Source organism: Mobula birostris, chromosome 8 (genome assembly GCF_030028105.1).
Source record: "Mobula birostris isolate sMobBir1 chromosome 8, sMobBir1.hap1, whole genome shotgun sequence".
In the NCBI taxonomy this organism is placed as follows: domain Eukaryota; kingdom Metazoa; phylum Chordata; class Chondrichthyes; order Myliobatiformes; family Myliobatidae; genus Mobula; species Mobula birostris.
The window spans coordinates 111,666,048-111,683,297 of record NC_092377.1 but is presented as its reverse complement, the minus strand read 5'-3'; the positions used below and the strand labels follow the sequence as shown (position 1 = coordinate 111,683,297).

Here is a 17,250-nt window from a genome sequence, read left to right as displayed (position 1 = left end):
CCAGCCAGAACTCCCATAATTTCTTTACCAGTCTCTCAGTGTCCTTGGATATACCAGGTCAGGCCTTGGAGATTTGTCTACTTTCATATCTATCTAGAGTTCCATCACTACCTCTAAAAACATCAACACTGGAGAAGAGAGCTGAAAGCCTCTAGGGTACTCAACAATTTTTAAAAAAAGGTCGAGTTTCAACAGCTCTATAATCCTCAACCCTAGTTTTAAAAAGGTGAGATAATATAGGTAAAGAGCATCTCAGTTCCTAACCAACTTTATTTTGGTTTTAGAGCTTCAAATTAGAATACATCGGTGATCTATCTGCCATCTGTACCATATCAGACTGATTGTGAGAATGTGAAGAATGCCCCTGCAGCCCCGCTCGTAGCTCCCACGCCAAGTTGCCCAGCGTGTACAATGACTAACATAATTCAGTAAAATTAAAGTACTTTGTCATTATTCTTGTCCCATGGATGCACAATACCCTTTCTCTGCCATTTTACTGTTAGACACTCCCAGATTTGTGCTTGCAGAATTCAGTATCCCCAAGTTTGAGGATCAGGATTGTACAAAGCTTTCCATAATTTGAATAGTTACCTGATATCTTCCTCCTGACAAAGGAGATAAATTGAATGTGTAATCTAACTGTTGCTCAGTTAGCGAGCAGCCCGATGTAATCACCGAATCTGGACAAACCAGAGGTGTTGCCCATTCAAATACATAACTGCAGTCTGATTTTCTTATCATCTTTGGTCTTCCCTGGAGAGAGGAAAATAACATGGTCACTAAATGGGCAGGCTATCTCAAATAATGACTTGCATCAAGGCAGCACATCCTCTGAGCTACTGCTTACGTAGGATAATTAGGTTTTACATTCTCTAAGAGGACCACGACCTTGTTGTGGTTTGGTTGGCTGTGTGCCTCAGTGAACCAGAGAGCTATGTTGGCTGGAGTCAGGGCTTAACGGTTTGGCTTTTGGTAAGATCACCCATGCTAAACAGATTAAAGGGTAGAGGCCAGATTAAGAGTGGTCCACCAGTCCTGCAGGTTCAGCTCAGGGCTAACAACCCTGACTGGTAAAACAAAATTGTTACACAAACAGCAGTGAATAATCCTTCTACATCTGAGTGCGACAGTATTCCTGAGTCTCCAGCCGGGACTTGTATGACTGGCAGCAGTGAAGACCGAGAAGGAAGCTACTGACACGATGAACACCTTCACTGCTGCCCAAACGGACATGGTGTAACAGGCAGTAAGTAACAGTAGTTGGGAATTATATGGGTAGTGTTGAGGTTAGAGTAAAGTCCCAAATGTTGAAGCTAAGCATGTTCCTTACCAGGCTTACGTCTCTGACACAATGAAATACAATGAGAGAGTCATAAGTAAGTTTCTTGTTCATTTGGCAAGTGGTGTTGCTGGTAAAGGTCACGTAGATCTCCTGTGTCACTAAATTAATCTGCGGAGGTCCAGAGATATAGCCAATAGTCTAAAATTGAAACAAAAAACACTAATTGGAACTCCTGAAGGTGTAACCACATTTTATTCCAGGTCACAAAGATTTGTTTCAAGTAGTACAACCAAAACTAAGCTGGTATAGAAATTCTAAAGAATGTTAAATATTTGGAAAGATTAAACACTCAATAACTACTTATTACGATTACGTACAATGACTACGTACACCTACTTATTAATCAAACATCTAATCAATCATGTGGCAGCAACAATGCATAAAAGCATGCAGACATGGTCAAGAGGTTCAGTTATTATTTAGACTAAACTTCATGATCTCAACAACTTTGACTGCGGAATAATTGCTGATACCAGATGGGGCGGTTTGAGCATCTCAGAAACTGATCTCCTGAGATTTTCATGCAGAACAGTCTCTAGAATTTACAGAGAATAGTGCAAAAAAAACAAAGAAAAAAAGTGAGTGGTAGCTCTGTGGACAAAAACATTTGGTTAATGAGAGAAGTCAGAGGAGAATGGCCAGACTAGTTCAAGCAGGATATCTCTGAACATACAAGATGTTGAACCTTGAGGTAGATGGGCTGCAGCAGTAGAAGACCATGAACAAACAGAAACACTCAGTGGCCATTTTATTAGGTACACCAGGTAGCTAATAGAGTGGCTACAATGTATAATGGACACTAACGTTTCTTCCTAGAAATTAGCTAACTGCCCAACCTGCTCAACCAATAACCCTCATTTCTCTGGCCAAAACCAAAACGACCCCTTCATTATCTATCAGGGGGTTCCCAACCTATTCTAGGCCATGGACCAATACTTAAGCAAGGGGTCTGTGAATCCTAGGTTGGGAACCCCGGTTCTAGGTAAAAGCCCTATCACCGTGTGACAATGCATGGGGCAGGTGACCAAAAATATATTTAAATATCGGTTTGTAGGAGCTTCTTGGAGGAAGTAGACAAAGGAAAGAAAATCTGATCGCTCCCACATGTTCAAGCTCAGGCCACCTAAATGAGCAGCTCCCAATGGACAGAATAATCAAATATCTGGGATCTACACAGGATATGGTCAGGCATATAACGTGGAATTATGAAAGGGTAATTATTGGACAAATGCATTAGAGTTCTTTGATAATGTCCATACAGCACTGTGCCCAAGACCTTTGCACAGAACCATTTATCAACGTGAAGCTGAGAGACAGTTTGTGAATCCAGCAGCAAAGCAGGTTGGGAATGGCGAGGGTGGAGTCTCGCGGGAGGGGTGTGAGACTGGTGGCGGAAGAGTGCCAGGGTGGGGAGTGGCCTGGGTATAGACACATCCAGCCCAGAGACACCAGGCAAGGTTATCTGATTCCAAACAGTTGGCTTATTGATCAGTACAGAATGTCCCTCTGGTGTTTCTAGCTCTCTCCCCTCTCCTTTTCCCAACCATGATTTCCCTCTCCCTGCCCCTTCCCACTCTCAGTCCATAATAGAGTTTGTATCAGAATCACGTTTATCATCACTCACATTTGACATGAAATTTGTCTTTTTTATGGCAGTAGTACAGTGCAATACATAAAATTACTATAGTACTGTGGTAAAGTTTTAGAGACCTTAGCTATATGGATGTGCCTAAGATTTTTTTTGCACAGTACTGTAGATTTAAGAACCAGCATCTGTAGCACATTTGAAGTTTCCAAAAGGCATTCAACGAGATGCCACTTAAAAGGTTACTACTGCACAAGAGGTCAAGGAAGAGGGTAATGTGGATTGGTGAAATTGTTAGAAAATGGTACAAATGGATTATTCTGGCAGGAAAGATTTCACTCACAGGGCATCTTCGGATCAGTGCTGGGCCTTCAGATATTTCCAAACAATACTGAGTGATTGGAAAAGAGTGGAATGATCAAGTTTGCTGATTGTTGGGGAGTTGAGAGAAGGACAAAAGAACGCAGCTGGAAACATGGCAGATGTATGGAAATGCAGAGAGGGTAGAGGAGAAAATTAAGTGTGAAATTATTAAACGCAGACGTTGAGAAAGATCAGACTAACCATGCATGAAAAGCACATCAGATAGAGACATCACAGCCAGGGAGGCTAATGTAAATGCTGGCCTTTACTGCAAAGAGACTGGAGTACAACTGTAGGGAAATCTTACTACATCTGATTCTGGATTATTGTGTAGTTTGGCTTCCTTATTTAAGGAAGGGTGTACTGTCTTTAAGCCAGTACGGTGCATCCACTAACTAGATTCCCAAAAAGATTAGGTTGACTCCAGGAACAACTGAGCCTTCATAATTCAGTGTGGCGAAATGAGAGGTGATTGCACTGAGGTGCAATGCCATTAATGGGGGGTGTGGAGTTTCACAGCACAGTTTGATGGGTGCTTCCCTGCAGTAGGACTGCAAAGAAAAGGCATAAAAATCAGCTACCCAAGGTTAAGAATGAAATGTGTGTCATTCTCTACCCTGAGAACAGTGCACACCGAGCTGTTCAGTATATTCAAGGCTGAGATAGATGGGTCTGGCATTAACAGAAAAGGTTTGGTCTGATAGCTGGTCCACCTTTCCCGATTTTTCTTTAAACCAGGGGTTCCCAACCTGTGGTCCATGGGTCCCTCAGTTCATGGTAAAGCTCACTAACAGAAAAAAAGTTGGGATCCCCTGCTCTACACTACTGGGTGTTTGCTGCCTCCTCAACCCTGGTGCGGCCATCTCTCCAAATCTGTTCACACAGTCCCATTACCTTGCCTGTTCCACCTCAAATGATCCAACCCCTGAAACACACATTTACCCATGCTTCTGCCAACTAGTAAATTACTGTACGGAAATAAGGTAGGAAACTTTGTTTTGCATGCCATCCACACTGATCATTTCATACAAGGGAAATTAATAACAATGCAGAGTTAAGTGTTAGGGTTACAGAGCAAGTGTGGTGTAGGTAGACAAAAAGGTGCAAGGTTAGAGCAAGATAGATTGGGAGGTTAAGAATCCATTTTACTGTATAGGGCAGAGTTCAATAGTCTTATAACAGCAGGATAGAAGTTGTCCTTCAGCCTAGTAGTGTGCACTCCCAGTCTTTGGTATCTTCTGCCCAACAGGAGGAGGAAAGGAGAATGTCCAGGATGGGTGGGGTTTCTGATTCGATCAGCTGTTTTTCTAAGGCAATGGGTAGTGTCCAAGGTGGGGAGGATAATTTTGAGGTGTGTCCATAACTCTTTGCAGTCTCTGGTCTTGGGCATAGCAGTTACCATACCAAGCTATGATGCACCTGAAATGGATATTGCATGAGCTTGGAGAAGAAGAACACCTTGGGCTTTTCAGGCTACACACCTTCGCCCAGGTAGGTAATATTCAGTCACTTTCCCTTCAACTGACTTGACCACAAAAATCAGGTCCAGATTGTTCAGCGTGTGTATTTACACTTTATTGGGTAACAAGAGTAGCCACAGGACTGGAACCTCATATGGTCTTCAGCTGCTGCTACTATAGACCACCCACTTCCAGGTTCAATGCATTGTGCTGCTCGCTGGTTTTTTTTGTACCATTCTGTAAACTCTTAACAGACTGTTGTGTGAGAAAATCCCAGCAATTTCTGAGTGACTACCCCATCTGGCACCATCAATCATTCCACAGTCAAAGTCACTTTGATCACATTTCTTCCCAATTCTGATGTTCGGTCTGAACAACAAATGAACCTCTTGACCATGTCTGCATGCTTTTATGCATTGACTTGCTGACACACGATTGGCTGATTAGATATTAGCATTAATGAACAGATGTACCTAATAAAGTGGCTGCTAAGTATATTAGTGTTCTTACTTTCAGCCATTTTGAAGCTTACACGCTTTAATGCTTCTGGGGAGCAGGCAGGTGTGGAGTCAAAGCAAAGAATGGATGAGGCATGGTCTTATTGAATGGTGGGACAAGCTCACGGGGACAAGATCTCCACCTGCCCAACTGGATGAAGGACACCTCCCGCTGAGAGGCACTGACCTGGATTTCTGGCTACCTCAGCTGCGCAAGCATGTGAACAAGAACGGCTTCAGCTTTGAAGCATTCATCAGAGAAATGCCAACTGCATGACAAGCCTCTATTGTGAGGATATAACAGGTATGGTGAATGGGAAAGTACAGTGGACACATTTTAAATGTTTGACATATACAACTTACTGAAGAGTCCAAGGTACACCAAGGATAACAAAATTGGCTACCTGTTGATTTGAAGCATGGAACATTGAGAGATATGGACAGTTTTCTTTCAAAGGAATCACAATCAGGTTTATTATTACTGACAGACGTCCTGAAAATTGTTATGTGGGAGCAGTACAGTGCAATACATAAAAATACAATAAATTACAAGAAAAAAAAGAGTTAAATTAGGTAAGTTATGCAAAAAGAGGAAAAATAGTGAGGTGGTGTTCACTGCCTGTTCAGAAATCTGATGGCAGAGGGGAAGCAGTTGACTGTTTTCAAGCCCCCCCCCCACCTCCTCTCTGATGATGCTAATAAGAATGTTTTGTGTGATGGGGGTCTTTAGTAATGGGCACTGCCTTCTGAAGATTCCTCAGTGGTGGGGACGCTAGTGCCGGTGACAGAGCTGGCCAAGTTTGTCACTCGTTGCAGCTTTTTTCAATCCTGTGCAGTGACCTTCCATGATAGATGGTGACACAACCAGTTACAATTCCCTCCACTGTATATCTGTAGAAATTTGCTGGAGCCTTTGGTGACATAGCAAATCTCCTCAAACCTCATGAAAGAAAGCTGCTTTGGCATGTTTTAGATGGCTCTCAGCTCCCTCACGAATAGATTCCATGCAGGTATATCTATTGAGTGCAATGCCTTCCCAGTTTTTTGATGTTATGCCAAATTTCTTCAGGGTCATTATGATGTTACCTTTACCCAGCAGGGGCTGGCTGATCTTCCTACAACTGGGAGTAAAGGATCTCACTGGGGCATCCAAATGACATGAACTATCCATCACAGTTGGCGTTGCTTTAACTGGTGTTAGCGTGTCTGCCCTTCCAGGTGATCCTCAAAATCTTTCTGTTGTTGTTCCAGGTGCCTACTATAGGTAGTTCATGATTCAGCTCGATAGGTGGGAGGCAGTCATTCAGTACATTGAATGCCTCCAACAACTATGCCCTCTCCCTACACACTTGCAAATGTTTCAACATTCAACCAACTACTTTCTGAATATTACAAAGGCTGGTTGGTAACTTTCGCACACTGCTAGAGATGGTTGTGGAGTCATTTATAATAAATATATCGGAGAGGCATCCAGATCCTTCAGACATAGAAGGACGAGACCCAATGCAGGTAAATGGATTCGTGCAGGTAGGGAAAAAGATTAGTATGGACAAGATGGGCCAAAGGGCCTGGTGGTGCTGTACAACTCTACCCACCACTTCCCTCACTGCATTCTGGTTGCTAACCACTCCCTGCATGAGAAAATGTTACTTCCACAGTCTTCACTCAACATACACTCAGTGGCCACTTTATTAGGCACACTTGTAGCCCTACTCGTTAATGCAAATATCTCCTCAGCCAATCATGTGCCAGCAAATCAGTGCATAAAAACATGCAGGCACAGTTCAATTGTTGTTCATGGCAAACATTAGAATGGGGAAGAAATCTAACCTAAGTGACTTTGACTGCAGAAAGACTGTTGGTGCCACACAGGGTGGTTCGAGAATCTCAGAAACTGATGATCTCCTGGGGTTTTCACACTCAATCTCAAGAGTTTACAGAGAATAGTGCGAGAAATAAGTGAGCGGCAGTTCCGCGGGTCAGAGAAGAATAGCTAGGTTGGTTCAAGCTGACAGGAAGGTGACAGTAACTCAAATAACCATACGTTACAACAGTGGTGTGCAGAAGAGCATCTCTGAATGCACAACACATCGAACCTGTAGATGGGCTACAGCAGAAGACCATGAACATACACTCAGTAGTCACTTTATTAGGTACAGGAGGTAACTAATAAAGTGGCCACTGCTTCTGTCACATTCCTTGACAATGCCAACAGAAAGCTTGAGTCAATTGCCCAGTTTGAAGGAAAACGTTTCCAGCTTCCCCAGTTTACCCTTTCTTGCCCCCCCCACCCGAGGAATAACAACATAATGGAGGCACACAAAGCTGGCTTCAAATTCCACTCAAGCAACTGCTACTAACAAGTGTGGAGGCACATCTAAGGAAATGGATTTTTTTACAAGAATACTAAAATTATCTGCCATTTGAAAAGTCTGGACACCTCACCTTCTCTTCCTTTCCATCCAATAATAGCATGGACTTCTCATCAAAATCCAATATTTACCCAGAGGACATCAATTCAATATAAGCACCAGGTACCCACCAAAATTGCACCCACGAGTTCCACAGCAAGGATATTCGGTGCACACGCAACTTACCACAGGCGGCCCATCCACAGGATCCATACACACAGCCGAACCAGGGGGGCAGTTAATCCCTGGCAGAGGCATCAACGGCTGGCAAATGCTAATGTAAAAATCAGGTGAATCGCCTTGGCCATCAGCCACATCTTCATCTTCCGCTGTGTAATAACCACTCGTTTGCATCAGAGGACTCAGGTCAATGATTGAGCTGCCATTCCTCACTGAGCATCTCACCTAGCAAGCAAATCAGGAAGAAGAAAATGGCAAGTTACTTAGTAATAGGAAAGAAAACAGGTAGGTTTAGGAAACAGATGACCTTCACTACTTGTACAAACAACAAATCAGAAGAAAATACATGCCAGTTAACAATTACAGAAATAAGAAAACTACGAACGTTTCTTTTAAATAAACTCAGTCTAGAAATTATAAAATGCCAGTTCTTATAGATTGCAGATTATATAACTCCTGCAGAACTACCTCATGTTCACAGGCTAGCTGTGTGTGCCAAGAAAAATAATGAGTGCACGTCTTCTGATCCGAAGCCACGAGAACCGGCCCAGTCCTCGAGCCCGCACGCGGGCCACAAACGAAACTGAAGATACTTCTGTGATGAAGTACAGGGTTGCTGGAGCAGGCATCACCTCCATTGTAGGTGAGCCTCAAAACGCGATCGATGTACGTCAGGTTGCTGCTGAAACGTCCTGCATTGGTCACACTCTGTCTGTCTGTGATACACACACCTGCATGGTAAAACAAAAGAGTATGACTGGCCGTACTCTGGAATGAAATTTAGAGATACAGCATAGCAACAGGCCCTTCTGGCCCAATGAGCCCATACCCCCCAATTAACCTTGAGTCTCTGGACTGTGGGAGGAAACCGGAGCACCCAGAGGAAACCCACACGGTCACGGGGCAAACGTACAAACTCCTTACAGGCATCAGCCTGGGTCACTAGAACCCAGGTCTGTTCAGGACTTTGAAATCATCTATAGCTCCCACAGCACAATATTCACTGCTTTCAGCTGAAGTGCGCCACACTGTTATACAGGATGCTTTGAAGAACTGATACAGTAGTGGTAATTTTCCCAAAAGCCCAAGTACAAGGGCAGGAAGGATACCAATGATTAGTTCAGGAGTTGGGGATCACATACAAGTTGGTTTTGAGAAAACTGACAAATTAATTGAATTATCCAATTTAATCTTGGTGATGGAAATAAATGATAATCAGCTTCCTTTCTCCATCAGACTCCTTTGCTTTACTGGCCTCAATCACAATCATTTGAAACCAATACAGCAGCTCAAGCTTGTGCACCTTCAGCAGGTGAATCAATTGGCTCTGCAACTTGTAGGGAAAAGTTGTATAGGTTAAGAATTTATTCCCTGGATCCTAGGAGAACGAGAGGAGAATTTGATAGAGGTACACAAAATTATGATGGGTAAAGACAGGGTAAATACAAGCAGGCTTTTTACACTGAGTTTGGGTGAGACCAGAAATAGAAGTCCTGTGTTGTGGGTGAAAAGTGAAATGTTTAGGGGGAACATGAAGGGAAATATTTTCACTCAGAGGGTGGTGAGAGTGTGGAACGAGCTGCCAGTGTAAGTGATGGATGCGGGTTTGATGTCAATGTTTAAGAGAAATTTGGATAGGTACAAGGATGGGAGAGGTGTGGAGGCCTATGGCATGGGTGCAGGTTGATGGGAGTGGGTAGCAGAATAGTTCAGGCCGAAGGGTCTGTTTCTGTGCTGTAGTGTTCTATGACTCTTTCACTCTCTTCCACCCTCTTCACGCCCAAAAACAAAACAGGCCAAGGTTTGCCCTTGAAATGCAACTCACAGATAATCTGAAATGTCACATTGCAGCACCAAGGCCTTAAATTCACAACCCCACCTGCAATCTCAGGTAGCATGGAAAGGGTCCCGATGAACTATCCCAAACAGTAGGGAAGAGCCCATTCTCTTCCTTCCACTTGGCCCATCAGGTGAGTGCTAGCTCTCACAGCATTCCCTTCATTTCGCCTATCCCACTTTCTCTTACAGATTAGTGCTCAGTTTTGTTTGAATGCTGCAAGGGATCCAGAGTGAAAATCATTTTTTTCTCCTTAAGTTCAAAGTAACTTTATTATCAAAGTATGCATATGTCAGAAGACAAATCTCAAGGTTGCATAACGTCACCCGGAGATTCATTTTTTGTGGACCTTCGCAGAAGAACAAAGAAATTAAATAGAATCAATTAAAAATTGTGGACAAAGACTTGCAAATAAAAAAAGGTGCAAAAGACAAACTGTGCAAATATTTTTTAAAAATAATTAATAAATAGGAAATAAATAATATTGGAACTTGGGTTGTTGAGTCTGTGCAGTCAGTTCAGTGCTGAGGGAGTGAAGTTATCCACGCTGGTTCAGGAGCCTGATGGTTGAAGGGTAATCTGAACCTGGTTGTATGGGTCTTGAGGCTCCTATACCTGTTTCCTGATGGCAGCAGCGAGAAGACAGCATGGCCGAGCTGGTGGGGGTTCTTGATGATGGATAATAATTTACTTGATAGTCATTTATTGAAAGGAAATTAACTACAAAGCTTTGGGAAACATGCAGTGCAGTGCAGTGGGTCTATTAGTGCAGTAGACTGAATGGCTGAGGGATGCAGCCTAGAGCATTAAGGCTTGAATAAATATTTTCTTACATGTCTTATTGTTCCAAGAAGAGCACTTCAGGAATATTTCATCTAATAAAACTGAGAGGGTGGTAAGTAATATTCCTCTTTGAAACCTTTAGTCAACAGCATCAAATCCCTTTTAATAATTAGCAAATGGTGTCATACATTGAATTACCATGCACTGGATAGTAATCCCACATACAATACAGTCGTGATAAAAGTTTGATAAAGTATAGCCCTGTCTCCAGGAGAGAACAGTGCAGTGTCACTCCAAAACCACAACGATGCAGAAGACTAACCAAAGTTAGCAATCTTTTCAATACATACCAACATTATCACCTGAACATCCAGTGCCTGCCACATGATCACAAACATTAAGGTGAATGAATCTGTCTCTACTTTTAGGGTCATATACAATATAACCCTGACTGGTTCGCAGTGGGTTTAGGTCAAACAGATGCCCTGGGTGCATAAAAAGACAATAAGGAGAAAAATACTCCAGAACATAATTTAGCCAAGTTAACTCATGTATGAATCATTAGATAAATAGAAATTATAAACAATGACATTTTTTAAAAAAATCACATTTAAAAATTTCTACACAAAACATTTTGAAGCTAGAAATTACTCTCGAAATAATTTTAGTCGTAAACAAAGCAAAGTGTCAGCATTACAAATATAGACTAAACTCGGGATAGCGAATATGCTGTAAAGAATTGGCACAGCTCTGGAGGACTGAAACTGGAAAAGTGACTTCCTGCTTTAAGATTCAGACAGATATCATAACAACTGCTTCAGCCTCTGACTGGGCATTTGTGAAGGGACTGCAAAATGCACACTGACCTGTAACAGGGTTAGTCACCATGCACTGATTGTGTACGTTCTTGGTCACCGGACAGGCTACGGCAGTAAACCACAAAAATGTATACTTGCAATCTAGAATGGCAGTGATCAAATACGGCTTTGTGTTCTACAAAAAAAAAAGGAGCATTTTCAAAATTTAAGTATTTCATGACTAAAATTTTGCACAAAAATTGGTCAAAAGAGCTGACAAGATGGCATCCTCTCCAATACAAGCTTCCAAACATTAAGGAGAATGAATTGAGTTTAAGAGCCATGAGGTAATGTTACAGTTATACAAGACTTTGGTTAGACCCTACGGAGTACTGTGTTCAGTTCTGGTCACCTCACTCCAGAAAGAATGTGGATACTATAGAGAGTGTTGCAGAGGAGATTTACAAGGATGTTCCTGGATTGTAGAGCATGCCTTATGAGGATAAGTTGAGGAAACTTGGTCTTTTCTCCTTGGAGCGACAGAGGATGACAGGTGACCTGATAGAGGTGTATCAGATGATGAGAGGCATTGATCGTGTGGATAGTCAGAGGCTTTTCCCAGTGCTTAAATAGCTAACATGAGAGGGCATAGTTTTAAGGAAGGAGGTACAGAGGAGATGTCAGGGGCAAGTTTTTCCACACAGAAAGTGGTGGGTGAGTGGAATGCATTGCCAGCAATGATGGTAGAGACAGATACAATAGGGTCTTTTAAGACTCTTAAGACTAGTACATGGAACTTAGAAAAAAATAGAGGGCTCTGTGGTAGGGAAATTCTAGGCAGTTTCTAGAAGAGGTTACATGGTTGGCATAACATTGTGGGCTAAAGGGCTTGTAATGTGCTGTAGATTTCTGTGTTCTATGTTCAAAAGCCAATTACATTTGAAGTAAGCCCATACCAGGTTGTAGTACCTGCCTTGCATTTATGCTGGATAAGAATTCAGCTAAACAAATTCAATATCAAATATAAAGTTACAATTGTGCTCTTCTGTATCAGATCCAACCCATAATATACAACTGACAATACTGACCACAGAGACTCACCAGCGAGGGAAGAATCAGGCGGTGTACCAAAGTAGCTTTAGATCAAAGAGTGCTCCACAGCCAATATAAATTATAAAGAGATTTGATTTGCAAAAAGTGTAAGGAATTTAAAGAGAAATTGGGAGTCAGGAAAGCACCAGCATTATAGACCGGCTGCTTTCTCTACACTCTCAAGCCTGGTGTAGGGTCTTGGTCAGAAATTTTAGCCAACCCTTGGTCTTTACCGATCCAGCAGGTTTTATTTTGCTTTGGACAATGTTCATGCTTGCCTGCTGTCAAGATTGCATCAGGAAAGTGCTTTTACTAACTGTGAGTGTGTGTAGAGTGCAGGCTCAGTTCTGATCTGTGTAATGTCATACCGCAGACGGACATGTAATACTGGACTCCAAGTTCATTGCCTTTTAGTTGAACACATTATATCTGGTGAAGGCTTTAAATTAAAAGGGGATAATAAAACCAATCTGAAATTAGCAGCAAGGTTTTAAATACTGAATGTGCCTGTAAATTCTCTTAAATTTCTCCACTAAAGATTAAATTTAGCTCTATTTGTCACATGCACATTGAAACATACAGCAAAATGTGTTGTTTGTGTAAAATTAAATCAGCAAGGATTGCATAGGCGGAGCTTAGGAGTGATGATGGTGCCTAATGGCGAGTCCTTTGTTTGCATCTTCGGAAGCAGCTCTATTTCTACTTTTGATATCTTTATTTTTCCCTTTCAGGGTTCTTCTGAAGACCCTGACCTGGAGTTTACACGCAGGCTTCGGTTCTTCACGGGATTGGGACCCACTCTCGGGGTTCCACCACTGGCTGTTATTCGATGTGCCAATAGTTTGGCCTGAGAGTCTCAATCATGTTGGGAAGCCTAAGAACTCAGGGCTCTGGAGACGGGTGGATCGAGGGTTGGTGTCATGGTAGAAGACTCGTGTGTCGTCGGGGAGGCCAGGAAATCTTTTGCTGTGGGCCCGAACACCCAAAGTCTTTGCGATCTTCAGGCACATTCATTCATTCAAGTGCCTTGCTGTTCGGCATGGGCGATCATGTCTCTCCATCCATCACGGTCCCTGACCCTCCGAATTGTAGTTGTTGCCTCCCCAGTTTCTAACCATGATGTTATTCCATCTATCATTTTCATTCTCTATCTGCCTCTGCTTCTTTTTCCTTCCAGCTTTCCAGTTGTAACTAAATGTTCTAATGTTTCTCTTTGCATGATGTGTCCAAAGAATTTTAATTGCTGTTTTCTGATTTTCTTAAGTAATGTATGTTTTGTTTTCGTTCTCTGTAGAACTTCTTCGTTGGTTATCCTGTCCGTATATGATTTGCACAGCATTCTTCTGAGGAACCACATCTCTGCTGCACTGATTCTTTTTTCCATTGCATTTGTGATGGTCCATGACTCGCAGCCATACATCAATATAAGAAGAATGTAGCAGCTGAGAGCTCCCGGGCAGATGTCAATTGCTATTTTCTTGTTTGTTAGGATGTTTCTCATTTCTGTAAATGCTGTTCTTGCCATTCAGACACAGAGCTCAGAAAAAGCAACAAAACAGACTTTAAACATCGTAAACCTGCACTTTGTAGTTATGTCTCCCACTCGCTGTGAATTGGGGGACACCTCCCTCTCCCTTGCCAGGGAGCGAGAGAACCTGTGGTTTGTCAAATGTCGGATGGAATGCGAAGCCTTTGGGGTAACTTTGGTCTGTGTCTTTGCTATTGCTTAGCACATGCTTGGGCTTGGTGATGTACCGATGCATTTTTTTTTGCTGGTGGGGTGACAGGGGATCATTGCTCACTGCCACCTATGCGTGGGAGGGAGGGGAGCTGGGGGGGACTTTGGGTTCTCATTTTAACTGTCGTTCATACTTTGGGGCACTTCTGTTTTCGTGGATGTTTGCGAAGAAAGAGCATTTCAGGATGTATATTGTATACATTTCCCTGACATTAAATTTGACCTTAGAACCGGGTACCCTACTGGTGTTGCTGCACTACTGGTTCCAACATAGTATGCCCACAACTCACTAAGCCTAATTGAAGTCTCCAGAAAGTGGAAGGAAACCGGAGCACCTGGAGGAGACTCGTGGACAAACTCCTTACAGACAGCAGTGGGAATGGAACAATGATCTTACAGCCGGTGCTGTAATAGCACTATGCTTACTGCTATGGTGCTGCCTTTAGGTTCCTTACTAAGTGAAAGTTCAAGGTTACACTGACCCACGATAGATTAATAAAAAATCCAAATAGACTAAAGTGGCCCAAAAACATCAACTTGCATTCAACCAGACTACAAGTTCTGTAGTCAGATTGAAGAATTATTTTGGTGACAGGTGTCCATGATCAGCATAGAAAGAGCGCCACCTGCTGCCAGCGGGTGGAAATGTCTGAAGAATGGACAGCAATAACTCATCAAAATCACTTTCACAGCTTCTCTTTGCCACAACACAGGGAATACATCAGCTCAGTGTTCGACATGACAGACTTCTCACTAGCTGGATTACTTTCACTGGGTGGACAGTCCGACATCAATGTACGACAACAGGTCTGGGTGATAATTATTTCTCAGCATCACCCATAGCCAGAATTATTTTAAACTCTAAGCAATTAAACAGCTGACATTCCTACAAATTGGCAGTAGCTCATTTCACTTCCTTCAATCACTGGGTTTCTGTTGCGATGACAAGTCAGGAGTTCTTTTCTACACTGTCAATAATCCAGGCCAATGAGCAGGACACCGAATGTTGTATAACTGTGCCCTGACTCCGGACATTAATAAACTCAGTCAAGGCAACGACAGCGTTGTGATCAAGATTTACCATAGACCAGAAGAGAAAAGAGCAGAATTAGGCCATGCAGCCCATCAAGTCTGCATGCCATTTCTTCATGGCTGATCAATGTTCCCTCTCAACCCCATTCTCATGCCTTCTCCCTGAAACCTTCCACATCCTGTCTAATCAAGAACCCATCAACCTCCACCGCAATGACTTGGCTTCCACAACTGCCTGTGGCAATAAATTCCACAGGTTCACCAGCCTCTGGCTAAAGAAATTCGTCATCTCTGTTGTAAATGGAGTGTCCTCCGGTCCTAGACCCTCCAACTACCGAAAACATCTCCACATCCACTACTAGGCTTTTCAACATTTGATGGATTTCAATGAGATCCCCCTCCCCCCACCACCTCATTCTTCTAAATTTCAGCCAGTACAGGTCCACAGCCATCAAACGCTCCTCATTCAATGACCCTTTCATTCCTAGAATCATTCTTCTGAACCCTCTCCAATGTCAGCACATCCTTTCTTACATATATTCACTATATTTCAAGTGAGACCTCACCAGTGCCTAATAAAGCCTCAACATTACATCAATGCTTTTATATTCTCATCTCCTTGAAATGAATGCCAACATCGCATTTGTCATCTTCACCAGCAAAGCAACCTGAGAGTTAACCTTCAGGGAATCCTGCATGAGGACTCCTAAGTCCCTTTGCACCTCAGATTTTTAAATTTTTCTGCCCACTTAAAAAATAGTCCATGCCTTTATTCCTCCTGTCAAAGTGCATGACCGTGCACTTCTCTACACTATAATCCATCTGCCACATCTTTGCCCATTCTCGTCATCTGTCCAAATCCTTCTGCAGACTCCCTACTTCCTCAACACTACCTGCCCTTCCACCTGTCTTCGTATTATCCACAAACTTAGCCACAAAAGCATCAATTCCATCATCCGAATGATTGACGTATAACATAAAAAGAGTCAATCCAACAGAGATCCATGTGGAACACCACTAGTCACAGGCTGCCAATCGAAACAGGCTTCCTTTATTCCTATTCTTTGCCTCCATGCTGCATCTTTCCTGCAATACCATGGGCTCTTATCTTGTTAACCAGACCCATGTCAAAGCACCTTGTCAAAGACCTTCTGAAAATCCAAGTAAACAATACCCTTTGTCTATCCTGCCTGTTATTTCCTCCAAGAATTCCAACAGACCTGTCAGGCAAGATTTTCACTTGAGGAAACCATGCTGACTTTGTGCCTCCAGGTACCCTGAGACCTCATCCTTAACAATAGACTCCAACATCCACTATTGAAGTCAGGCAAACGGGCCTACAATTTCCTTTCTTCTGTCTCCCTCCCATCTTGAACAGTGGAGTGACATTTGCAATTTTCCAGTCCTCCAGAACCATGGCAGAATCTAGTGGTTCTTGAAAGATCACTACTAATGCCTCCACAATCTCTTCAGCCACTTCTCTTAGAACCCTGGGGTGTTGTCCATCTGGTCCAGGTTACTTATCCACTTTTAGACCTTTCAGCTTCTTAAGCACCTTCTTCTTAGTAACAGCAACAACGCTCATTTCTGCCACCAGACACTTGAACTTCTGGCATACAGCTAAATGTCCTCCATGGTGAAGACGGATACAAGATACTTATTTAGCTCATCTGCCATTACTACGTTTCCAGCATTTTCCAGTGGTCTGATATCTACTCTCACCCTTCTTTTTCTTCATATATCTGAAAAGTCTTTAGGTACTATTTGATATTATTGGCGAGTTTACCGTTATATTTCATCTTTTCTCTCCTTACAGTTTTTTTAAGCTGCCTTCTGTTGGTTTTTAAAAGCTCCCATCCTCTTTCACTAATTTTTGCTGTATTATATGCCCTCTCTTTTGCTTTCATATTGTTTTTGACTTCCCTTGTCATCCCATGGTTATATCATCTGCCTTGAGAATACTTCATCTTCTTTGGGAGGCATCTGTCCTGCAATTTCCAAGTTCTCCCAGAAACTCCAGCCATTGCTGCCATCATCTCTGCTAGTGTCACCTTCCAATCAGCTTTGGCCAGCTCCTCTCTCATGCCTCTGTAATTCCTTTTACTCCACTGTAATACCGATACATCTGACTTT

The 17,250-nt window shown here is 42.7% G+C and overlaps 1 protein-coding gene across 1 annotated transcript in view; it reads right to left on the bottom strand.

Annotated features, from left to right (window-relative positions):
• igf2r (insulin-like growth factor 2 receptor) overlaps positions 1 to 17,250 on the bottom strand; it is a 211,139-nt gene that overhangs the window by 43,849 nt on the left and 150,040 nt on the right. Inside the window, exons 32-37 of the mRNA XM_072265972.1 lie at positions 11,325 to 11,451; positions 10,809 to 10,943; positions 8,307 to 8,569; positions 7,845 to 8,063; positions 1,331 to 1,480; positions 592 to 753 (exon numbers count right to left, since the gene is read on the bottom strand). Of these exons, the coding sequence (XP_072122073.1) occupies positions 592 to 753; positions 1,331 to 1,480; positions 7,845 to 8,063; positions 8,307 to 8,569; positions 10,809 to 10,943; positions 11,325 to 11,451 (1,056 nt within the window). The remainder of the gene's footprint in view (positions 1 to 591; positions 754 to 1,330; positions 1,481 to 7,844; positions 8,064 to 8,306; positions 8,570 to 10,808; positions 10,944 to 11,324; positions 11,452 to 17,250) is intronic.